Raw genomic sequence first — 26,798 nt, 5'->3', positions numbered from 1 at the left:
CCAGTGTTACAGTTGTAGAAGTAAAATAAATGAAATGGCCAAATCCCGTATTATTTATACAGTACCTTTGTAAATTCTCAACTGAGGATGACACAAAGCTGTGTGTGCTTGCTATCAAAACCAAAACTGAATCTAGACCTACACATTAGAAGACAGTTTTATTTTCTGTTTCTATCTACTGGCATAACTAGAATCACAGCTGAAATGAAAATAAACAACTTTATACAAGCATTTAGTTTTATTAGCATTAATCATTCAGATGCAATCTACTTTTGACAATATAGTATAAACTCAAGCTTTTCTCCCATATTCTGAAATTTAAATGTCTATTTCAAATCCTTCCTAACATTGATTTTTATTAGCAATTATAATTTAAATGAATGTGGTATACAGTACAGTATAATTGATATATTTTGATTCACATAGTCTTTTCTTTATAAACACCACCACAATGATCAAATAAAAAATAAGAATTTACCAGTACCATTATATTTACCATTTTACAATATTATGGGTGTCTTCATCATTGTTCCTTAGAAAAAATAGAAAATAACAATTTCACTTAATAAAACTCAAGAGCAAATAAAATACTTTCTTTCTTCTTCAATACAATAGTGCCACTCTCTTGGACCACAGAAAAACCTTTAAACTCAATGCTGACGTTTGTCTGTTAGGCTGGAACAGACTACAAGGTATGCATTACAAAGTATTACAAATTATGTGTACAGATTTCATCAAATGATCATAACAAAACAGAGGATTCTAGACTGTATATTGTGAATAAGCTGAATCACCTACTAATTTGCATTTTACTGTTTATTCCAAATGGGTTGCCTGCTGGAGGCTAGTTTGATTAATATTAATATATTGTAGTTGTCCTCCACTAAAATTGCTTTTCTTTAAATTAAAGAGCACTCTTCCTACCTCCCTTGTATTGCAAAGCTATACTAATTTTATTACTAGTGACTTGCTCTTTCTGTACTACTGTATGCAAAACATTCAACTGGCAAAATGATATGAAAAGGTTGTAGCAGTGTGTCCCCTATACACCTATCCCTGAAAATCTAGATTTACTCTTTGAATTTGAAAGGTCCCTGATATCTATCCCATTAGCATAGTACCAATGACACACAGCAGCAGAAGCAGGCTGGGACAGACAGCAGACGAGCCATCCGTCACAGATCGAACTTTTCGGAACTCTAGAACAGGACAGATTAATCAGGTCAGTCAAACACTCACGCTGGATTAAAATTCAGGCATTTCAAAGTTGTTTATTCCACAAAACATATTCATTTTTGGGCTTTGTCTTAGTCAATATGGGACACATGAGCTCAATAGGTGGTAAAAATTGACATTTTCCTTGTAAGACATGAACAGATCAATAAGTCTTCCGAGTAAGGTTTGAAAAAATAGACTGAGGACTGAGCAAAGTGGGAAAATTCCAAGTGTTGTCTTTCTTCCAAGTGTTGTCTGTGTAAAGAAATGTACCTCTCAGAATTACTGTTTGCTTTCCATTTCCCATAGTTTCCCTGGTGTCACAAAGTTCTCTTTGGCTTGCCAAACATTTCTTTTATGATCGTCATTAAAGAAAGCCTTAACTATGAAACTACGCAAAGTGAAACATCTTTACTCCTCCACACTACATATACTGAATGGTCATTTTGTACCTGATCGTTGTGACCAAGTCAGAGGACCCATAGAAATTGAGGTGCCATCATGGAAATTCACAGCCCTGGCCACTCTGCGATGGTATCCTGGGTAACAGTGCTATTGAATCAGAACAAAAATTAAAAAGGTTTAGTTGATGCATCTTTTTTCATTTGTTTTCCATGTATTGTTGCTTTAATTTCATGTAGTTCACAAGCTGAATTGATGCACTCTATCTCATCTTCGAAACCACAGAGTTTCTCCAAAAATTACCCCTGACTTAATTGTCTGTGAACCACTAACTTGTACACCTGTTTTAAAAAATATTTTGTTGGTATGTGAAAGATTTACTTTCTTAAGGTGAATGTCAGAACAGCAAAACAAATAACCTGTAAGATACCGGTGAACACTTTTTTCTGCTTGTTTTGAGCTCTACTTACCGCAGAGCAGTCATTTCCTGCAAGTATGCAGAGCTTGACCTGGCAGTGCAGGAAGATCATGGAGGTGTTTCCTATGAATTCAAACATCTGGAAGGAGAACCGGCTGGTGGTGGAGACACCGTTCTGGATGATCTCCACTGTCTGGTCATTAGAGCTGGGGCACCTGGAGCACAGAGCATTCAGTGTAAACACAGTGTAGAGGAAAACACTGTGCTTCATGATACAGAAAAGTTCTTGTTTTTTTAGTTAGAGAACAAGTGAAGCTCTACAACTTACAGTACTTGACATTATTATCACATTTCCCTATAAAACACCTGCACAATGGTGGCTTCAGAGCTCCTGAATACTCCTACTATTTTACAACATGTGACATATGTCACGCCCTCTGCAGCCAGAGGGCGCTCCTTCTCTGACCTGTCCCTGGTTTCCGGTCTGCTGTCCTTCCTGTCCCTCTCTTTCCCTTGGGCTATTTATTTCCGGGTCTTGCACTCTGTCCTGGCTCAGCATTGACGTTCGGATGTCCTGAGACCCGCCTAGCACCAGGGCGCCCCACGTCCGCTCCCTGAGGGCATAGGTTTCTATACGGCATTCCTGAACTCTTTGCACTATGAGCCCGGGCCTTTTTCCCGTCTCGCCGCTACGCATATGGGTCTTTTTCCGCTCTCTTGCTCCCCACGGTGAGTCCCTTTGGACGTCCGTGACAGAATGCTGAGCCACCTACTGACCCCGCGAGCGGCGTTTTTTTTTTGTCTTGCCGCAGTTTTTTTTTTCTTTTTCTTGTTCTCTGGGCTGTTTTTTTTTTCAGTTCCTCTATTCTAATCGCTGGATATCACTCCGATCTTCCGTGCCTGTGAGCTGGTCCTGCACCTGGCTTTCCTCGGGTAGATCACTCCGATATCAGTGATTGAATGTTGAGCTGGCTTTCCTATTCTTATTACTGGATATCACTCCGAGCTTCTGTGTCTGGAGCGGGTTTTCGTGCCTGGCTCTTCCTGGTCTTGCTCACTCCGATATCAGTGATAGAATGGTAAGCTTTCTGCCGTTCCTCCATTCTTTTCGCTGGATATTACTCCGGGCATCTGTGTCTGTGAGCGGACTTCAGTCTGGCTTTCCTCAGGTTGTCCACTCCGATATCAGCGTTAGAATGTGAACGTGCCCATTGCCCAGTCTGCGGTATTTTTCCCCGGGGTTTTTTGCTGTTTTTTCTTGTTTTTTGCCTTTTGTTTTAATTTTTTTTTCTTCCTGGTTTCCCCTCCTTTTTGTTCCCCCCTGCTCCCTGTGTCTCGGAACTTTGGTTCCTACCTGTTTTTGGTTCCTATCTGTTTTGTGTGGTTTGTCTCCCTGGTCTTTCCCAGGTTTTTGTCTGTGTTTGTGCTTGTGTACTTTTTTGTTTAAGTCTCCGGAGCTCTTCTCTACCCCCCCTTCCTCCACCCAATAAAGGTTTATACCCCGGAGGAAGGGGTAGCTCTCAGCCGTGGATTCCCGGAGGTTTCCTTTCAGTTAAATGAGGTTTTTCCTCCCCCCAGTGCTGGGCAGCTCATTTATTTGTATGGGCGTCGGGAGCCGCCCATGAAGGGGGGGGTACTGTCACGCCCTCTGCAGCCAGAGGGCGCTCCTTCTCTGACCTGTCCCTGGTTTCCGGTCTGCTGTCCTTCCTGTCCCTCTCTTTCCCTTGGGCTATTTATTTCCGGGTCTTGCACTCTGTCCTGGCTCAGCATTGACGTTCGGATGTCCTGAGACCCGCCTAGCACCAGGGCGCCCCACGTCCGCTCCCTGAGGGCATAGGTTTCTATACGGCATTCCTGAACTCTTTGCACTATGAGCCCGGGCCTTTTTCCCATCTCGCCGCTACGCATATGGGTCTTTTTCCGCTCTCCTGCTCCCCACGGTGAGTCCCTTTGGACGTCCGTGACAACATAGAAAATATTGGAAAGGAATAGGCAGATGTAATGTGCAATATCTGTCTTCATATAAAGGAGCAGAACATAAAAGCCGTAATTCTCTATACAGTATATACTATACTGTATATATTATTATAACTCTTCTGGTTATTGACAAAGAAAACCTTGCATTTATATCCATAATCGGCACTGCTCATTATAGAGCATAGGTGGCAATAAAATCTTGATGAATGTTGATGAAAAATGGAGCAGTTCATTCGTGAGGATATGGCTTGATCTCTCATACGTTATTGCTAACATAGCTGGCAATGTGGAATGTCATATCCATACACTAAGTCTAAAATAAATAATAATAGCCTGTATTTATCTGTATTGGGAATATACATCCAACATGGTAAAACAGTTAGGAACAAAACTTACTCATGGGTAATGAGGTTCCATCGAATGCTGTAAGATGGGTCATTCACAGGAGTTGCCCAACAGGACTCAAGGACACTGGAGAACTGCCGGTCATCCACTCCACTCACAAAAACTCCAATATAAACCCTCTGGTTGAGCTCTAGGTCCACTTGAGACCCCGTGAAAGGATGACTGAACTGTGAATCTTGGTAAGGAACCAAGCGCACCTGGTAGGTCCCAATGCCTGAAGGTAGGTTCTTCCTCACAATGCTGTTAAGAAGCACAAGTGTTTTGGTCCAACACCAATAACAAGCATTTGCTGTTAAAATATACACATGACACTACCTGTCTTTTTTAAATAAAGCCAAAACCATTGATTACAATACCAGTAAGAATATTTACCTCTGTATTCCTAGCGAAATTGAGATTTCCTTCATTTCCATAAATCGATAAAAAGTAAAAAATTGTCCATAAAATTAAAAGGACAGATAAAATCTCAAAAACTATGTAACTTGGGAGAATTACAGCAGAACGAATTATATACTATATTATTATTATTTACTGTATTATAACATATGCAGAATGAAAAACATGTAACATTCTATGTAATATTGCCCAGATTGTTTTTCACAGAAGTAAATATATTTATTTTTAGTGATCCTCTTGCTCATAGTCAGATTTGAATTCCTGTTCAGTCAGACTGACAGAGCTCAGCCTACCTCTCCAATGGATGAATGCCAATGGGCATAGACATGGTCTCAGACAGTAGGTACACGCAGCTGAACTTCAGGTCTATTTGCTTTGTCCGACTGATGACCCCACCACTGGAGTCAATGGCCCCTTGGATGGAGTTGTTGTAGATGAAGTGTGTGCCGTTTGTCTGCAGAGGAGCCAAACAAGGGAAAGTAGGACGATACAGTACAGTATGTACTGTAAGTGAACCAATATGAGTCTGTGCCATACCTTAAAGCTAATATGATGTGGATCCTAATAAAGGAAATTATCAGCTGGGGAAAAATAATATTGCATCTCCTAATGAGGTTTATGTAAGCATTGAATGGGTTAAACAGTTGAAGCACGTGTTAGATGTTCTCAAATGTGTAATTTCAAAATTATCATACACACTTTAAACAGGTTGAAATATAGTAGCTAGCACTTCTAATAAAATGAATATGAAATGTCAAAACTGATGTCATGTTATCGTTGGGGGAACTAATATTGAAACAGATGTATAACATGTATATACTGGATAATGACAAGTGCCTTGATAATTTAAAATCTAATATACTGTAATTCTCTTGCAGGGTGAAAAGGGCAAAATAATATACTTGGCACCTGATGCATATAATTCTGTGCAATAGTGGTACTAAATAAAGATATATAGAAAAAATAAAATCTTAGCTAGAACTGCTAGCTTGCATTCAACTGTAGGAGCAGTTACTTTACCGTTAGGGATGTTCCACAGGTGTGATTGTCATTGTCAAAGAGAAATTCCACCCGACCATTGATGACAGTCCCAGTGCAGTTGGGATCATTGAGATGCAAAATGTGGGGAGGGAATCCTTCTTCAAACAGCAGGCATCTGGACAGTGACATTATGCCTGAGCTGCTGAAACAAGTCTCCTGAGCGTCTGCAAGAGGAAACACCTTAGATCAGGTTCAGTCTAGGACTATTGACAATTTAGAGCTTAACCTTATTTAGAACTGTAGGAACTTCAAGTGGAACTGTGCAATATATTATAAGGGAACCAGCCACACATATCAGAATGCATATCATAGTGCAAAGAATAGCTGTGATTGCATACTGTACCTTTCAAAATTTACTTAAACAATAAGAGAATATAATTTAAGAAAGGTTTACAAAAGAGACCCATATTGTTCATTTGGTAACTAGAAGATCATTGATCCAAAGGCATATATCTGCTACAATAGCATGTTTGGGAAGCTTGTTCCAGACTTCCATAACCCTTTGTGTTAAGAAGTGTCTCTTGTTCTGTTCAATTTCTTTCATTTTTTGTCTACTTGTGTCCTCTGGCTCAGGTGTCACAGGTTTCCCCTTGTAATGATACAATGTCTTAGACTCTTTGCAAGACTATAATGATTCAGTAAATTTAACCCTTTGATGCAGAGAATTCTTTTAATCCTAGCAATATACTTCATTTGACCTTTCTCCATTGGATTGACTAAAATTGTAAACAATATACTAAATGTTGGGCAGCACGGTAGCACAGGGGTTAGTATTACAGCCTTGCAGTTTTGGGGTCCTGATTTCAATATCTGGGAAGCTAGTAGCATTAGGTTTGTATGTTCTCCTCATGTTAATATGGGTTTTTTCAGGTGCTCTGGTGTTATCTCACAGACTGTGGTTAGGCCCATCTTCAGATTTTGAATGTGTATAATTATATACTTAATTTTTAACCTTGGTGTCCAAAATGAATAAATCATGTAAGAAACCACCAGCAGTGTTAGGATATGAAGAAAATACCATAGTTGTTGACATTTGGGCGTTCATGGTCCTCATTACAGAAGCAGCCATAGACTCCATCCTTCTCCCCACACCACTCCTGATCAGTACAGTGTAGCTGCTCACAGGGGTCTGTCAGGGCTGGAACACAGCAGCAGAACACCACAGAAAGTCAACACACTTATCTACCTACTAACAGAACACCATCGTTAACTACAGTACATAATACAGTAGAGCACTGTACAATAGTATGTCTTTTAACTATGAACCACACATTGCTATTTATTATTTATTAATTAAGCAAGGTTTCATAAAATAATTACAATTTGGTAAAACTGAAAAAATACTGCAGAAAGTCATAAAGAACACAGATTGTTATCCAGAAATCCAAATGGCCCTATAACATCGAGATAGTGCTGGGATTGAGATTTTTTTAATGCCATACTGTATGAATACATCTTTAGCACTGTTGAAATGGAGCTCCCATATCAGATGAAGAGAATTTGGGTTATGTTTCTGTCACATTTTCACATTTAATACAGTATGTAACACAGAAATGAAAAACGTCATTCGTGATTAATTAACTATGATCCGTTAACCGATGCAAGACCAAGGCTGCACCAAGAAGGGTGACAAAATGAACAAATGAACAAAGTTATCATAGCCTTTATATAAAATGTTAGGGAGACAGAGTCTGATGAATATACTTTCTTAGATGGAAGCAATGAGTGATTGGCTTTAGGAATGGAATGCGTTTGAGTTTCAAGTATTCCAATGCACTCCAAAATTTAGTAAAGCTATTCCTGTTGCTTACATACCCAAACAGGAGTTTTGACAGTAGCAGTTTCCTAAACTTAATTTTAACCTCCCTTTAATCATTTATTAAACCTATCTATCCTACAAGCAGCAATACAGCCTTAAACATTTTATTTTACGTACTGTATCCAGCTTATGTGAATAATAATAGCCCAAAGCAGAGGAAAGGTTTGACTTACGGCACTGGACACTTGGGCGCCACTCAGGAATATCAAGACCCAGGATGTCGCAGGCAGCCTCGTAGGAACTGACAGCAGAGCAAAACATTCCATTGACGGGGGTGTAGAGACACAGGTCATACACACAGGCGCTGACGTATGGCTCAGGATCGACGTGGATGTGACACTCTGCGAAGGGGCCTGTGGTGTTGCTGATGATGCTGCAGAGCTCGGCGTACTCTTGCTGGAATGGACAGCCCTGAGCTCCACTCCTAACACGTGCCCCACAGCTGGGACACACAGACAGGAAAGACGATACACACTGGTAAATATGAAATACATGGAAAACCTCTTCTGGAGACCTGCCAGCTAACTTACTATAGGTTTTTACTTATATCTTGCTTGTGATATTTCATAAATTTTTACTTAATTACAGGAGCATAACTAACCAACTACCAACAGTATTATAACATTTTGACAAAACTGAAAAAAGTCACAGTTCTTAAGTTTTTACAATAAAAAGGCGGTGATTACTGGGATTTCTGGAAACTATAAGGATACAGAGCTTAGTATGTAAAATCCCTATTATTTGCAAGGCTGAACATTTTACTTCTTTTTAAATGGCTCCTCAGCTCCCAAAGTTTGAAAGAACTCCCGTTATCTCACCCTGGGGAGCTAGTGTCTGATATCCACCCATTGCCAAATTCTTCATCGCTCCCTGCAGGCAATCCATTAGGCAGATCTTTGTCATCTGCTGGATCTCCGTTGAAATTCCCACACATCCCGCACACAGAGCTGCGGTGACTCTGCCCAAGCCTGACGAACAGGGTGCTCCTCCCATTGAAGTGTACTTCCAGGGCATTCGAGGCGTTTACCACCACAAAGTCCCTGTCCCAGGACACTTGAGCAACAGACCCAATGGCAGAAGGAATGGAGATTGCCCTGTTGTTCACCTTAGATGATTAAAAAGAAAGAGAAATAAGACACAATTGCTGTCTTAGATCCCTGAACACATTAGATATAAATGGCTACAAGTATCCATTCCATATGCACAAATAATTTAAAGATGCAGAAAGAGCAGTGCAATGTTAACAAATGACAGGGGGGCACTTAGCCAGTCTAGCTTATTTAGCTAGTAGTTGCTGATTGATCTGAAGATTGGAATCATTGGTTTTGTGAAAGAAACCAGGCTATCAGCTTCCAAAATCGTTGTGTACATTCGTTTACACCAGACTGCTGTTCTCAGTGATAAATGCACTTTCCCATTGTTTCCACCTCTTTTTTTATGATTCATGTCACACTGTGGATTCTAAGGCAGCCCACTGAGCTGTCATGTATCAATTCCTTTCAGGGTTTTTCAAAATTTAGTTATCTAAGTAAACGTTATCTAAAATATACCATATCATATGATATCTTTGCATCCAGAACTGCTGTTTCTAGATGTGTAGCAAGTCAAACAAAACCTAACTTTATACTCCTTTATACTGCCATGTACAATTCTCTAATTGCTAGAGTTGCTATTGTTTCCATAACAATAGCAACTCTTTAATAATTAAAATAAGAATTGTTCTCCTGCATAATTACAGTTAGGTTGTGACAGTATTCAAATGTTTGGGCAGTCATGATTCTGAAGCATTTAATTTATGAAAAGGTTAGATTAGATCCTTGGTTCAAATAACTTATAAACAGTTTCTCTAGAAATTACTGTAAGAGTTTGGTTAACGACTTATGAATAAAATCCATTGTTTCCTTAAGTAGAATCAACCCCGGGTTTATTTGAAGTGATTCCAGTAATGACTATACTACGTGTAACTCTATGTTAATATTATTTCATATGATACTTTGTGTTTGCTCAGCCTGACACAATATCTACATCTTTGTTGGTAAACATTTGAGTGAAATAATCATTTAAAACACAGGTGTTTATCTTTTATCATCTAAAAGCTTCTGTTTTGAGTCAGTTTAATTTCACTTTTGTAATACTCTGTAATACCATTAATATAATAATACTGTAATACATTGCTTTAAGCTCTAAGGTAAATGCTATTATTTTAAAATTAACAGTGAAAAACTATCCTAAGAAAAGAAAGTACTTTTTTACACGTGGTTAGGTTTTGAATAACCAAATACACTATATGCCCCAAATATCCTTTTTTTGACACTTCTTATGTTATTATATACAGTACCTGCACACTTCTACTCGTCCCAATGGAAATGTGTGTCTCCTGTCCTCCCTCAGAAAGCCAGATGTCCACAGCAGAAACAAAAGAGACCAGCGTGCTCCCGTGATGGCGATTTTTGGCGACAACACGGAAGGCACTGTCTCCAGAGGTCACATTGCCGCAGGTCCTGGAGATCTCATACGAGCAGGTGCCCTGGAAGTGAGCCACGGCCCCATCAAAGGTGAAGTAATGTGGGTCTCCTGTAACTGTGCAGGTAGACAGGAGGTCAAAGCACCCCAGCTGACCTCTCCGAATGGTACACTCCTGCTTGGGCGTGCAGCTGGCTGCCACACAGCGCAAGTCTTGGTGGGCGTGACACATGCACCGCTGTGAACATCCTGGTGTCCAGAACGTTTCCCCAACCTGGGCAGGCAATTTAAGAAAAACTGAAATCTCAGCCAAGATAAAGCATCAAAAAAGTTTGAGATGTATTAGTGAGTAAAAATAAAGTGATTCCTCCAACACACTACCTACACTTTGTTCTGTGCATGCCAAGAATAGAAGGAAGATGTAGGGTAGACTGAATATTTTGTCACAGCTTTTATGTAGGCTATAATGACAAGCACATGGTAATTAAATGTCAAAGAAATATTCCAAAAAAAAATACTGCCCCTGTAAACTTTGGTGCCAGACAAACAGCCTACAGTATATCTAAATTTCTAATTGTACTCACATTGTAGTAAAATCCATCATATTGGCAGCCACATTCCTCCACAGGGACACAGCGATCTCCACTTCTGAAAAAACCCTGATCGCAGAAACAGCCCTCTGAGCAGGTCTGATCGCAGTGCGCATCGATTGTGCCAGCACAGGTCTGTCCGCACTCGGTGCCACACATCTCATAATGGCTGTGTGCCGGACAGGAGATAGCTGCAAAGGTAAAAATGCACACAATGCTTTGTTTCTGAATTATTCTTTGGTCATTTAAAGAGCTCACGGACAGTTTGTCTTTATTAATACTGCCCACTATGTTTTCCTTATTAGAATGTCCTATACTGTGCATTTATGTTTGTTTGATCATATTCCAGTTTAGGAGTTTAGGCTCCTACAACTGAAGAAATATAAAAAATGTTGAAAGCTCTTTTAATTTTATAACTGCTTATGCCATAAAGTGACATCTTACTGAAATGCATTCTGTCAAAAAAAAACTGTATTGCTCTTGAATGACCTTTGTGATGTAATAGAAAAATAAAGAAGGTACTGCCAGATAGCTTATTTCTTTGATTATATGGTGGTAGATCACAATATTCATAGTAAAATTGAACCATTCAGTTACCCACTCAGTCACCTCATAATTTAAATTAATAAGGAGTACAGCATCCCTTTTAAAAACCTCTTTCAAGCCTCTCTAACAGTCAAACAGAAGACACTTCACAAGGTGTCCAACATGCAAAGCCTGTACTATGAGTAAGCTTGCCCTTACCACATGGTGTGCCTTGCCTCCAGGGGAGCGCTCTGACATTTGCTGCCTGGCAGGCACCAACATATGCCTGGACGGCCCTGCACAAGACATCATTACGGTTTCCGGAGAGGCAGACATCGAAAACACAGTCGTTGAAGTATGTGTTTGGGCTGACGGTGGAGTGGCAGAAAGCCAGGGGCCCATTGCTGGCCTGAATAACCTCACAGTGCGACCGGGCCACTCTATCATCAGGGCATGCTGGGCATGAGTTACCACAGCCATCGCTGCAGCTGCGGTTGCTGGCTGTCTTCCAGCTTGAGCCAAAGTCGAAGGGAGTTGGCGCCAGGGCCCCCGAGCGGGTGACAAAGTCATCTGTTGGCTGGCCGTTGAAGTTGCCGCACAGACCGCAGGTGCGCCCTCTGAAACGTGGAGGCAGGGTGATAGAGACAACACTGTTGCCATCGTAGCTGACAGTCAAGCCGAAGTCAACACTGACGAAGGTGTAAATGCCACTCTGATAAACAGACACTTGACCCCTTTGCAGGAGAATTGGGAGATTCTTAGTCACATCATCAACCTGAGGAGAAAAACAAAATAAGTAGGGATTATAATGAGTGCCACTTTGAAATCAATGTGTGTTAAGTTGTATTTTAAGATTTATTTATTAGCTATTTTAATGTATCACTCCTTAATCCAAACTATTCATTCTTTTTATACTAGTATTCCTATTAAAAGCTTGATTCACTACTAGACCAGTGGCTTTTTGTGCAATCTGGCAAGCAGCTCTTCACTCATCTTCCATACATGGCTGAACCCAAAAGCAACAACTTATCAACATTGGCCCAGTGGTGAAGCCCGGTTGCTTCCTTAGGCAGCTCTTAGCTCCACAAGTCAGCAGCTTCATTCTCCAGGCAGCCTGTTTCCCCGACACTTTAGCGACCTGATTCCCTGGGCAGGTTGTGTCCTAATTCCTTGGCTGCCTGATTCCCCAGGCAGTTTTAATATCCACAACTTGGTGGCCTGATTCCCTGGACTGCCTGCATCCACAAACCTTGGGAACTTATTCCCTCAGGCAGCAAACACTATGACAGCTCTTGTAACATATTTATCATGAAATATAATGGAAATCCCATGGGCCGGATAAATGAATCAGAGAAAAGCTAAGTGCAAAACTAATAGTGAAGGTGTTGAATGAATGTGAGTGATCCATTACCTCCACTGTCCCACTCCACCCTCGAGAGATGTGCACCACGTTCCCGTAGACCTGTACGAACACGTCTGAGGTAACAGATACTGTAAGTCCTTGCCACCTCTCATTGCGTGCCTCAATCTGAAAGTTTGGTAGCCCTGTTGAAGAGTTGCAGAGCGTCGCCAGCACATAGTCACACGTTCCCTGAAAGTCAAAGGCTCTTCCGTCGAAGGTCAGGTAGTGTGGATCTCCAGCAGCAACACAAGTGCCATGGGGCTCAGGGTGGCAGCCATAATCACCTCCTACGATACGGCAGGATTCCAGTTCCCCACAGGAAGCCGGTGAGCATTGGACATTCCCTGTGGTTCCGTTGCACTGGCAAAAGTTGTGGCACCCGTCTCCATCCCAGAAGCTCTGCCCGCCCCGGTAGTACCGACCCTGATATTGACAGCCACAGTCAATGGGAGACACACACTGGCCGTTGCTTAAGATGAAGCCATTGTCACACTGGCATCCCTCTTGGCAAGTTCCCTGGCAGGTGAAAGGGAAGGAGAGCGACGGGCAAGCAGCCGGGCAGGAGGTCTCACAAAGCTCGTAGTGGCTGTGAGGTGGACAGTTTATTTCTGGCAGGGAAAGAAGTGAATGAGAAGTTGTGTGACAAGACCTTCTACTATTAGCCTGTAAAAACACTATTTTCTGAAGATAGTCCATTTAGTTAAACATACAGTAAATATGGTAAAAGGTATAGTATGTGACATATGGACAAGAGAAAAATCTCTTTTCCCATAAAGATGTTTGACAAAATTGTACTATAACCCGAACTGAACCTTTGAAAAGAAGCTAGGTAAAGTACATTTTTATGAATGATTTTCCAAATTTATGAAGAACTCAATCAAGTTCATTAAGCACGAACTGCCTTCTCTAAATCCATGTCGATCATAAACGTCCTATAGCAAATGTTTAGTTCTAATGATTATTTTCATATTTTTTATTCCATATTTTCATATTTGGCACACATTTAATGGGTGGAAGCTCCATACAAAATTTTCCAGCCAAATCTTATTACCTCTTGCTATTTATACACCTGCCTATAGAGCGAACTTTTATAAGAGCGCTCATGTGCCAATTGGGCAAACAGCCAGACACAGTAAATACTTACGACAGTTTGTGAGGTTCCTCCAGTGGGAGATGGCAATGCCATTCTGTTGACACAGCAGAGCATAATTGCGCAGGGCTTCACACAGCACCTCACTGGCTCCCCCTTGCCGATACATATCCCTCGCGCAGTTGTCAATCCTCTCGCTCGGATTGAACCTGCCCTGGCACTGGCCAAAAGGCCCTTGGGGCAGAGCCATTATACCACAGAACTGACCGGAGAGGTACTGGCTGCTGTTGCCTCCACTGCGTACTGAGATGTTGGGCAAGTTCTCCACACAGTAGGCAGACAGGCTCCCATCCCGCCAGCTGTCTCCAAAGGACTGGGAGTCATTTGCAAATGAACCATCAGGAGTCCAAAACTCATCCCCGACATATCCGTTGTCGTTCCCGCAGAGCCCTCCAAGTGTCCCATTGTAAGTGCTGGGAACTGTCAACCTCACCAGGTGAGGCCAGTCAGCTTCCATGCGGACACCAAAGTCAGTCTGTACTACCACCCGGCTCAAACTGGCCAAGTACACCTGGACCCCTTCTGCCTCTCTTCTGAAAGGCAGGCTGGTATTCTGTTCACCCACCTGGAAATGTGAGAGAATACAGCTTGTGACAAACTGGCTAACAGGACTCACAGCATATCAAATGAGTATGAAATGTGTTCAACTGTTGTTTTTCCTTTCTTTCTGTATCTACTATATATCAACTGCACTAGATGTTGTATTCATTCACAGACAGTACTATGTTTGATTCTCTAGGGACCCTTGAAGCATCTTGTGGTACAGTATGGTCTCTGCTTACTATGAAAGCCTCACATTTGAGGAACAGTGTGGCTGTGTGATCGAAAATATACTTTCCTTCGTAGGAACTGTACGTTTTCAGCAAATTTCCAGGCGTAATGGCAACGTGAGGAATTAAAGGAAGCAAATAATTTGTATCTGGAAATTGAAAACAAATGCTAATACAAATGAAAATCAAAAGCAAAGGTCTAAGCACTAACCTGTACAATGGGATTTGGTCCCATTTCAATGGAAATCTCCACACCACTGGTCTCAAATCTCAGGATTCGGGCAAAGTCAACTCCCGGTGTGCCCCTGGGTACCTTCTTAGCAGTCACCAGGAAGCGGCGCAAGGAGGACTGCCCCATCACCTTGGACAGGGTCAGGCTACAGGCTCCAGGGTACTCGAATGTCAGCCCGTCAAAAGTGCGGTACCGCCTGGCCCCTTCCACCCAGCACATGTTATAGCTCAGGGGGTAGCAGCCGCGCTCACCATTCTCAATGCGGCAGGCCTCCTGGGGGCCACACGCATGAGCCTGGCAGCTCATCTGACCATTTTGGCATGTGCACCTGCGGCCGCAATCCTCACCCAACAGCGCGGTCTGGCCGAAACTGTAGTACCGCCCCTCAAAGGTGCATCCACACTGGGCCGCAGGAACGCACGTCCCTGCACTCAGAACAAACCCTGTGTCACATATACAGCTCTCCTGAGAGGGCAGAGGGCAGTGGGATGGCGCTTGAGGGTCAGCGCATGTAGCAGGACATCCTGTGCCCTGAGGTTCAAAGTGGCTGTTGGCAGGGCAAGTGATTTCTGGAAAGAATTCAAACAAACAAGAGATTAGACAGATCATTTTTTTCCATTGGTAATTAAACTAAATTTGATTGTCAGTTATGAAATACTGTAATGAACACACTTTTAAAATACAGCATTACACACCCTTTTAAACACATACAGTAGGTCGTGAATCTGTTTTTGTGCTTTAGCTTTTTCTTGTGTGTTACAGCAAATCAGTAGTATTACTTTGGATGTTAATGGGTCCAATGCAGACTATTTTTCTGACAGTTTTTTTATATGAGTTTTTTATTTAGATTTTGATAAAAAAATTCAGTGCCTGACTCCGATAAGATAAAAAAAAACATAGAGGAAATTGTCTTTTGTCCTGACTTGATAAGAATAGATTTCTACAGTTAGTTGCCAGGCTGGTTTTAATTGTGTACAATCCTTTTACTGCCTTTAAATATAAAATGACATCTATACTGTATCATCGTCAGAATAACTTTGCAATGTTGTTTTTGTTGTATTTTTTGCATTTAATTAATTAAATTAATTAATTTTATTATCATAAAAAGTTTAAAATTCTGAAATTATGGTTAATTTCTTTTTGTGAAAGTATTAGTTTCACTTTTCTTTCACGATGCCTTCCCTCACACATTGGGTTTTTTGTACGTGGGCGTGTTGTTCACATGTGCTAACTGGTCAAACAGCAGTAAAAGTACATTAACCTGTAGGTACAGTATCTGAAAAAAATGAAGCATGTTCTATATTTCTATTTGATCATTCCACAGCATACTGGAGCAGAAAAACAGTTCACACAAACAAACGGTGATAAATGAGACAGATGTCAACTAAATCTTGCAGTACAGTGACACCTGAAAGGAATATGTGATGTGAACTTGAATGATCCTTAAGCATGAGGGGAAGTACATGTATGATTTTTAAGACATTTTTTACTTTGAATTTAATCAAAGACAATGCTCCTACCACAGAATCCTTGTCTTCTCCATTGACCAGGATGGAGTCCTTCCTGTTGGCATTGCGTAGCGTATACATTCAGTGCCTGGCACAAGATAGGCTGGTATCCTCCACCCACACATAAGTCATAGACACAGCTTTCCACGAAAGAGCTGGGGGGCAGCCTGGAATGGCAGACATTGAAGGCTCCCACAGGGTTTTCCAGTATGCCACAGTGGGAAATGCTGGAAAAGAGCGTTCGTTGTTGTGGCTGGCACACTGCACAAGATGCCCCCACACAAGGAGGCTGACAGCCTGGTTCACTATCACTGTACACCTGCCAGCTGTTGGCAAAGTTGACATCGGAGCTGAGGACGCTGCCAGAAGAGGAGAGAAAATCGTCTGCAGGGTTGTTATTGAAGGTGCCACAGAGGCCACAGGTGGCATTGAGGTAGTCATATGGCACACTGATGGTAACGTAGCTGTAGCCGTCATATGCCACTGTCAAGCCAAAGTCAGTGCTGACTGCCAGAGAGAATCCAGTCTGATAGATACGGACAGTCCCATTGTGCAGAGAGAAAGGAGCTGTGGCAAAGCTGCCGTTCACCTGTAGATGCATAAACATAGGAAACAGTGACATCAGAAATTGCGATACGTTCAGCTCAAAAGTACAGGTTTTCTCTTTTTTTTTCACTTTAGGAGACACTGAAAGGTCTTTCAAAGGTGCAAAAGGCAAAATTTACAAGCAATTGAAAAAAAACTGTATTCCATTGTTGGCATCCTTGTCTCATAAATTTAGTTTAGTTCACTCCTGTAAATCAATTCAAAGAACAATGAATAATATCCCCATCACAAGAGTGACATATCTACAGACATGACAATTAATTCTTAAATTGATATGGTTAATAACTTAAATGATCTTAAAATGTTTTTTAATGTGCTGTTCTGCTCTAAATGTACTGCTTCAAAATGCATTACAGTCCCTACAGAGTTGTTAGGATTGGGTGCTTTGCACATACTGTACTGTACATACTGTAGGAAAGGAAGTGAACAATTTAAAATTGTAGCATTGATGTGAAGTCAGCCCCCCAAAATAACGGATTAAATAATAGCACTGATTTCAATTTGCTTTAAATCATGGTTATTTTATTACTGTTGTGTTTATCGAGTAAAATTGAAAACTACAAGCACTTAATTAAAGCAAAGGAATCAGTCTCTTCAGAAATTCATAAATGTCCATTTTTTATATTTTGGTTACCCAGCACAAACCTTGGCCTGAGCTGTGTTGCCCTTCACCAGCTCAATCTCCTCTCCGTAGACAATAATCCGCACGAGCTTTGTCCAAGCCACCACCGTGCTCCCGCGGTTTTCGTTCTTGCCCTCCACGCGGTAAGGCGCTAACCCCTGGGCTCTGCTGCCACAGGTCTGGGAGAGAACGTATGTGCAGGTGCCCTGGAAGTGAAAGAGTGTGCCGTCGAAGGTGTAGTAGTGGGGGTCCCCTGCAATGGTGCAGGTCCTTCTCTGCACAGTCTGGCAGGAGTACTGGAAAGTGGAGACCTGGCACACCTGGTCGAAGCCACACGGCTGAGTTTGGCATCTCAGATTGCCACTGCTCACACAGGTGCACTTACTCTGGCATGTACTGTCACTCCAAAAGCTGTCTCCCACCTGCACCGGATTGCCTTTAAAGAAATAAAGCTTGTTTTTACCTCAACATGTCATTTATGTATTCCTTTTACAATTTATTGTAAGCACGATCATTTCCACAGAAATGGGCACCAGAATGGGACCAAGTTATGCCAATATTTTTGTCGGCTGGGTAGAAGAACGCTTCTTCGCTTCCTACACTGGCTTTGTCCCTGACCTCTACAAGTGATACATTGATGTATGCCACCACATGCCTGAGCACTTTCTGCATCACTACACCAACTTCCACCCGTCCCTCAAATATACAGTTAACATATCTTCCACTACTCTTCCGTTTCTAGACATCAACTTCTCCATTAACTACCCCCGACTCTCTACTTCGGTCTATTACAAACCCACTGATTCACACAGCTATCTCCTGTATAGCCCATTTCACCCCAAACACACTAAAAACTCTCTCCCTTTTTCACAGTTCCTTCGGCTATGACGACTCTGCAGCGACAACATCAATTTCCAGAAAGAAGCCCTCAAAATGTACTCTTTTTTTCATCAGCAGAGGATACCCTAACAGTGTTATTGACAGGGCCCTTGCCTAAGCCAAAAACAGTCCTCGGACCATCAACTCAATCAGGAACTCCCACCGTAACAACTGCATTCCTTTGGTGCTTCCCTACCTCCCCAACACACTTCCTATCCCCAGGACTATTAAAGACAACTTTTCCATCCTACAGGATGATCCCTCCAATGGGGCCCTCTTTTCTGACCACCCCATCATCTCATATCGCCAACCACCTAATCTGCGTAACCTTCTTGTTCACAGCTCCCTTGACCGCTCTCAGCAATCATCCAGGCACTTTCCCTTGCAACCGAGCTCGCTGTATCACCTGCAAGTACACATCTAACACCACACTCATTCAAGGCCCCTCAGGACAATTCCGGATCACTCAGATGACATCCTGTACCTCCAGAAACCTTATTTGCTGTATCTCTTGTAGTAAATACCCAGCCATCTACATTGGGGAAACAGGAAGGAAACTCTGAGACAGCTTCGGAGAACATGTTAGGGCTGTGAATATGAAAGATTTCTCCAAGCTTATTGTTTCTCATTTCACCTCTGATGGTCATGATCACACTAATCTCTCTGTCTGTGCTCTCAAAGATGGTTTTCCTAACTCCCACATCAGAAAGACTACAGAAACCACAATTATCCTGCAGCTAGGATCACACCTTTCCCCTTCTTTCAATGACAGACTCATTTTCTTCTAAATTCTCTCTATTCATTGTTGGTTTCATTTCACACCTATTCTGACCTCACAGTACCTGATTGGCCACTCTGTCTGATTGGCCAATCTGTTGATCCCCTGCTCCTCCTCTCTCCCAGCTTTTGTTCTTCCGCTACATTACCTTTGCTAATTGCCTTGTCTTTCTCACACCTGAAGAAGGCACCATGGCTAAAACGTTGTGTTTTCTTTCTTCTCTTTTCAGCATGGAATCAACCTATTACTTGTTCATTTCTACATAAAGTCCCACCACTGTCAGCACTATGATTATCATCATTATCATAAATATAGTGCTAAGATACACTACCATTAAACATGCAGCCGGTGTTTCCAGAATCAGTATGAAATGCCCAGCGTCCCAGAACATTGACGTTGCTGGTGTGCATCAGATTGGTAATGTTGCTTTCAAAAGATCCAGGGATGAGAAAATGGTGGTCTGAGGTTCTTGTGTCATATCCAGCCTGAAGGAGAGGGAAATGCAGGAATAATATAATTGTCTATAAATTGATCAAGCATTTCAAGAAGATTATGTATTATTAAGCCATAATGAACAGAAGAGTGGCCTCTCAGAGCTAATGGCCAGAAACTTCACAATGTGAATTATTTAGACCATGGGTCCCGGAAAAGAGTCATCCTGTATAAGAACCAGCAGATTAAAATATTACAAACAGTCCACATCACTACTACAAAAAGATTCTCCATTGTGGCTCTTCTAGAAAGAATACAATTAAAGCCCTACCCTAGTCAACTAAGCTGCAGGTGACCTACAGGATGTTGTCTTAGATGTCTGAGATGTTGTTTTTCACGTGAGCTCAATAAAAGCACCAGAGACAAATGTCATATAGGTCCTGGTGATATGTAGGCCATGATCTCCCACTTTAGACGACACTGAAAAGCCACATGGTGGCTCTTGCAGATATAATATCTCTGACAGCAAGTCCCTCACTCACAAGGAAGGGAGGGAAATACAAAAACCTCTTACAATGGAGATTCCACTGTGAGATGCAATAAGAACAGAGACATACTACACACACAAATAGCTAAATGACATGCTGATTTCATTTTCATCCAATTTTTTTTAATCAGTTATTTCTTGCTCTAAGCTCAACCAATTCAGTGTGGTATATAATCTGAAAGAGAATGAAATAGACCAAAGCAAAGTATGAAATTTTATTACGACCTCAATGTGATCATATCAGCAAGACCATCAGAATATGTTTAGGTCTGAAATCCACAATCTTAAAATCCTTACACAGATTCAGGAGCACCCACAAAAGGTTGTGATTACAACCTTTATATAAACAAAACACCTCCAAAAGATGTACTCACCTCCACACCTCTACCAGTTGCTGCTATAATTCCATAATTCATGAGAACGAATGAATATGTTCCATCTGAGATAAGAACGACCTGGAATGTAGTTTCCTAAAAGAAAAAGGATCATGACTTTTAACATATGAAGTAACTCCAAATGTATTTGAAATTTCAGTCATTTCAGAAAACCCATGAGTACAGAGGGAGAACACACAGTACCCCAGATTCAGAATTGAGCCCAGATCCCCAGGAGTACGAGGCAACAACGCTAATCATTGCACCACCATGCCAACCAATAGTTCTAAAAGATGATGGAGTGTCCTCGGGTAAAAGCGGATGAGGGAAAAGGAGTGGTGGACAGTAAACGTGAAAACAACGTTGGAAAAGAAGCAGAGATTTCAGAGAGGGTGCATCCAAGGAATTGAGATAATACACTAGATGTTGCAAATAATGAAGCTGAAGTGAGTAAACCAGCAAGCAAATGATAATTGAGGTTGCTATCTAGCATTCTGATTCTAATTAATTCAATTAAATAAAATTAGTAAATAGAATTTATAAAAAATAAACAGGATTGTTCACCCCTGCTCTTCAAGGATGCACCACACTGCACTCTGACCAATAATAATTTTATTTCTGCTGCCTGTTACTAAAACGCTAAGAGAGTTCAGAACATTTAATGTTACATTTTCTTTCACGATTCCTTGAAAATTCCCCAAAATTCCATACAACTGTTCAGTCTAAACATTTAAATTCTCATTAAAATTATTCATTTTTAAGAATATGTACTCATCATTGGTAACTGAGACAAAATGGAAAATCACTGGAAGGGGGTGAATACATTTACAAAACACTGTACATATGTCTGCACCAATGTGTCGATAGTCTCCTTCTCTTTGTAATGATATGTATTTGTTAATGTAAAAAGAATCACCGTTCCACTAGTTGGGTAGTAGGCCACTCTATCCCAAGTTGCTATAAAAACCCATCTGGCTGTAAATTGGAACTGAGGGAAGTATTGGTTGATGTCACGTGTAGCCTGTTGAAGGACACTTCCAAAGGTGATCTGTCGGTATGAGATGATCCCATTGTTTCTGTTGTCAAGATCTGTCCAGAATGGTGCAATGATATCAGTGCCTGAGCGGGCTGGAAATCGAAAGGGGACATAGATACTTGAGGGACTGTCAAATGTTATGAAGCCATTGTTGTTCACCTAAAAAAGAATAAGAGAAAATGCTATCATAAACACAGATTTAACATCCTACTGTAGATACTTCCTAAGCGGACTCCAAATTTCAAGTCAGACACTTAAGGATTTCCATATGAATTTGCTGTATAAATTGTATATTAGAAATACTTTAGACAAGATTACAGAAACAGGAATTCCTTTAAAAAAAGCTTTTGATTATATTTTATTTAGCGTAATACATAAATAGAATTTTATTTACTTTCATTCCCATAACAAGTACTAGTAGATTGAGACTGTGTGAGTGACACCCCAGATCCTAGCAGGATCCTAGCAGGACCAGAACACTTTGATGACACTTTGAAAAACTTTGATAGCTTGTGTCAGTCGACCCAGGTATACTACTATCCCAGTGCAATAGGTACAAGGTACAAGTGGCTCCCATATTTGATCCCCATTCTTTGTGAAACAAGTAATGTAAGTGAGCCAACATGCTAACATCCATACATTTCCTAACCACTTTTCTAATACACAAGGAAGCCATAGCCTCTGAAAACAACAGGTTCTAGTCAGAATACACACTGGGTGGGACTCTAATCTGTCACAGAGCACAGACAACAAACATGTACATGTACACTCGTACCAGAACTTTAGACTGTGGCAGGAAACTGGAGCACCTGGAGCCCGTGCAAACATGGGGAGAACATAGAAACTCCAAGCCAATAGCACCCCAAGAATTGAGTCCAGGTTCCATGCTTCTCCACAAACAAATGTGCTATGGCAACACATAGGCCTCAGAGCACAGAAGGCTTGAACGTTATTTGGAGTCCTGAGAATGGACTTCAGCATAAGGCTTTTTAGATTATGAGACATTTTTCATCAGCAAAACACACAATCTAGTGTTCATCCCTAATTTAAGAATAATACTCAGAAATGTCTACATTATTCCTCTCAGGTGATTATCAAAACCGTTTTTTTTTGTTTCTTTTTAAACTTTTTCAGAATGTTAATTGGTAAATAGTAGTCACTTTGTTGTTTATTCATTACTGAGATAAATCACTGATCTACTTACGTATAACTGGCGGTATATTTGTCCAAAAAAGGGAAAGCTGACAGCAAGGGAGACTACAGGAGAGCTTCCATCATCAACCTGAGGGGAGACTGCGTCTCCATTGTTGATCCCAAATGAGTAGAATTGTCCTGAGAATTGAATATTTTGGAAACAATTGGCTGAGGTAATATTTGTTGCATTGGCCAATAGATTAACATTTGCATCACTATGATGTATTATTTCTAACATACTGTATGTCCCTAATTTTATAAGTATCTGTATGTCTACTTTAACATTTTCATACTGCACTGATTTTTATACATTTTCTAACTGCTTCATCCAATTCATTGGGGGTTACAGGGGCACTAGAGCCTTGGCAAGCAACAGACTCAAGGCACACACTAATAATAATCATAATAATCTCTATTGCCCCAGAGAATAAATTGTATTACTATATTACATGCAACAATATATATACTGTATATTAAAATATTTTCAGACCTTACCATTAAACTTCGTTATTTGCTAATTCAAATTACATTTAGTCAACAAAGAAAATTCTTTTCCATCGTTATATTAAAAGAAATTTGGATTTGGAACATCTGAAAATATAAGCAAGTCAGTCTTCTCTTTGGTGATGTGGGCATTAGTTTGCTCTCTTAACCCAAAGACTTGATCTGCTCATGAGCTGCTCTGGCCAGGGTTTTACATACAGTAGGAGTATCAAAAGGAGCTCCACCAATAAACTGGGTCATCCACTTACAGTGGATGGCAATATGTTTTTGGCCTTGTTATGGAAGGAAAAATTAAATAAGCCTTTGTGAACTTGTATCATTTTGAAGTGTTTTTTTAATGGATGGATTTATTTTTTCCATTAAAGCTTTTCAATACAAATATAATTATAAAAATGGGATAGTTTGCTTAATTTGTGGTGTGTGTATATGGGGGGTTCTCACTTTAAGAAAAGAAAGACAGTCAATTCCTTATGAGAAACACAGACTGTTCTCTATCGTCTGAGTCAGGGTACATGTTAGAATGAGCTAAAATTCAGACTGAACATATTTCATAGTTACCTGTTTGAGCCTTGACCAACTCATCTGTGAAAAACAAAAATGATAAGACACAATGAAATGATAAACCATGAATGATAAGATTATGCCTATGCTAGGATGGATTTGTGTCATGATGTTGCCAGGGGCAATACTCGCATGTGATAAGAAAACCTGAAAATGATGCTCTGAAATCTGTGCTCAACTGCAAGGACATCTGAAAAAAACTTCTTAAATCTAAACACACCATATCATATGTCATGTGTTATGGTTCTTGCTTGATTAAAGAACAAGTTCCCAAGGAAGACTGATCTTTTTTCAATCTATCATGACTTTTGCCTAGACTCTTCTAGTTTAGAAAATTGGTCCTATAATCTGATATGTACAGTAATACAAGTCAGACTTTTTGTTCCATAATTACTTTCAGTAGTTTTCTTAGATCAGTAGATAAGTTTTCTTACCCTTTGTGTGAATGGGCACAATATTGACAATTGGAAGGTGTTGTAAGAGTTGCAACAATGGCTTCTGAATGCTGTCTCTGATTTCTGAGATTATTTACTGTACAGTTGACAAGATACCCTCAGGCCCTTTTGAATTATTATGAGCAACACTTAACTCTTCTAAGTTAATACTTTTAATAAACACCTGCCACCTGAATCAAGTTTTTGATTTAGTGAATACCTGATTTAATTATCATTTAGCCCTTTCCTTTTCATTGTCTGTTTTGAATTGAATTGTTTTCGCTTGTTGCCCTGGCTAAACTTTACATCATTCTTAATATTTATTTTATTCCTGAATACTGGCAGAACTTTTTAAAATTTATGTCAACCTCCATTATAACTTTCCTTTCCAAACTATCCCTTGGACTTAATTGTGCTTGTAATTCATTGTGCTCCTTTTTTCTTTAAATGAATCCTCTTGTTTGATTTTAATCACTTTGTAAAGCACTTTCTTTCTCCCTAATTTTTTCCTAAACAATTAGTTCAACTATTTCAGGCTAATGTTTATAAATATAATTGTCATTTAAATATCAAGTGTCATGCCAAGGTAAATTCTGTGGAGAGCTGGCAAATCAAAAAATTGGTTATAGGATAGAGGTGTTTAATACTTGGGTGTCTTGGTAGCAAGTGTTTTTTGTCAAGGTATAATACTATCAGATTTTAAACCTAGGGGAACAAGACCAGATTGGAATATTTAATGTCACGGTGTCTTCTCTGTGTGTTTATGTCATCTAGGAAAAATTAGTCACAATTTAACTTGAATTTCCAAGAAATGTGTCAGTTATTGCCATTGGGAAACTACCTAATCTGTAGCCTAATAACTAAAGACAGAGACACAGTATTTAGGTTTTCAATTCTGGTTGGGCTTCACTTGCATGACTCTTTGGTAGATGCTGTAATTGTTGGACTACATAAAATCCTGGAACGATAAATCTTTTTTATAATTATAAGTTAAGTTGTATAGTCAGCTGCTACTAGCTGTCTGTACAGCAAATGGATGTCAATACTCTTGTGCATGTCTATAATACATTGAGAAATTCCAAGTTAAAAACACTTGTGCAGATTTTATTGTTAACTGTTAAGAATTTATTGCAAAGAATGCAGTCACAGAATTGTGTATTTTGCAGACTCTAAAAACAATTATTTTAGGGACTTCTAAAAAGAATACTGGTAAAAATGCTGTTCTTATGGATTTTTTTACAAGAATGGATTTGAACCTTTAAAAATGGAACTTACCCAAACACAGCAGCTGCAGTGCTGCGAGGACAAGCAGAACTCTACCCATCTTCAATCGTCTCTTCAGAATGACACCTGCAAAGACATGTAGGAGAGAACTGAAGACGCAACGTCTTTATGTTTTTAGCTATACAGTATAATCATGACGAAGAAAACAACACATTCTTTATTCCTACAAAATTATAGGAATTAGGAAATCTAGTGAATGTGTGTCTTCGTGCATTTTGTTTGAACAAAAGCTAATCCACTGACATATTGATTAATAACAGAGTGTGATGATTATGAAGCTGGGATTCCACCAGAAATGGTACGTTATGTACTATTTCTATATATTCCAATCAATTTCTATGCATATAAAGATATCTGGAGAAATGTTTGGCAGCATTTATCTTAAAACTATTCATTAACATACAGTTTTTTGTACATACAAGCTTGCTCTTAGTCAAAAAATGTTGAATTTAATGAATTTAAGTTGCATCTACTGTACAGTTATTCTAGTGAACAAACCCATTTAGTATTTTGGGCGATGATGCTGATCGTCCTGAATCACTGAACTGCAAATACATTAAGATCCTCATGGAAAATCATATAAAGTTGTTTTTTTTAATCTGATCATTTAACGAACAGAGTTAAACACCTTACCTGCCAAGGCACTTTGTCTTCTGAAGGTGATGCCTGTATTCACCTGGGATTTAAAACTGCAATCAATAAGGGGTGTGGATTTACAGGAAAATGTATAGTCCTTGACTTCCTCATTGCTGAAATCTCAATGAATTATTGGAACAATAGAAGTTAAAGCAGTTTATCCACATGCATTCGTAGTTTTAATAAATGCAAGAGTAGCTAAAGTTCTTACGAAAATAATTTCCTGTAATTATGATTACAGGCTGTAAATCTTTTCTTAAAATAATTGCACCTTAGGATTTAGTCAGTCATTAAGTCTTTCTTCTACTTTGTCTTTAATTCTGTGGATAAAGAATATAAAACTGGAGATTTCAGTTTGTTTAAAATATTGAAAAAAGTGCAATGTGGCATGGATCTCAAACTGCAAAATCTGATTCAAACTCAAAAGACGTGTAGTTAATGTTATGGTTGAAATGAAAGACTTTTGAAAACGGGATGTCTAATTTGTCCATTACTAATGAAAAACTGCTAAAGTACTTATACCTCAAAACAATCCAAGATGAAGAGGTTAAAACACTTGAGATGGAGTTGTAATTTTAGGTAGAAAAAGTCAATGATG

The 26,798-nt window shown here is 40.1% G+C and overlaps 1 protein-coding gene across 1 annotated transcript; it reads right to left on the bottom strand.

The window, feature by feature from the left end:
* Positions 1-219: 219 nt before the first annotated feature.
* Positions 220-26,220, bottom strand: LOC148815103 (alpha-tectorin-like). Its single transcript, XM_088904968.1, has 24 exons — positions 26,198-26,220; positions 25,556-25,630; positions 23,844-23,867; positions 22,792-22,919; positions 21,468-21,746; positions 20,552-20,647; positions 19,530-19,683; positions 17,565-17,977; positions 16,326-16,902; positions 14,785-15,374; positions 13,798-14,368; positions 12,663-13,261; positions 11,471-12,026; positions 10,721-10,917; positions 10,012-10,410; positions 8,492-8,778; positions 7,847-8,115; positions 6,873-6,992; positions 5,834-6,018; positions 5,107-5,267; positions 4,409-4,657; positions 2,088-2,250; positions 1,668-1,767; positions 220-1,199 (listed from the first exon to the last, which is right to left on the bottom strand). The coding sequence occupies exons 2-24, from the start codon at positions 25,602-25,604 to the stop codon at positions 1,102-1,104; spliced, it is 6,264 nt and encodes a 2,087-aa protein (XP_088761094.1). The 5' UTR covers positions 25,605-25,630; positions 26,198-26,220; the 3' UTR covers positions 220-1,101.
* Positions 26,221-26,798: the final 578 nt, after the last annotated feature.

This window comes from Atractosteus spatula, chromosome 25 (assembly GCF_055471065.1).
Source record: "Atractosteus spatula isolate fAtrSpa1 chromosome 25, fAtrSpa1.hap1, whole genome shotgun sequence".
Classification (NCBI taxonomy): Eukaryota; Metazoa; Chordata; class Actinopteri; order Semionotiformes; family Lepisosteidae; genus Atractosteus; species Atractosteus spatula.
The sequence above is the reverse complement of the archived record's forward strand: the minus strand, read 5'-3'. Positions and strand labels throughout refer to the sequence as shown.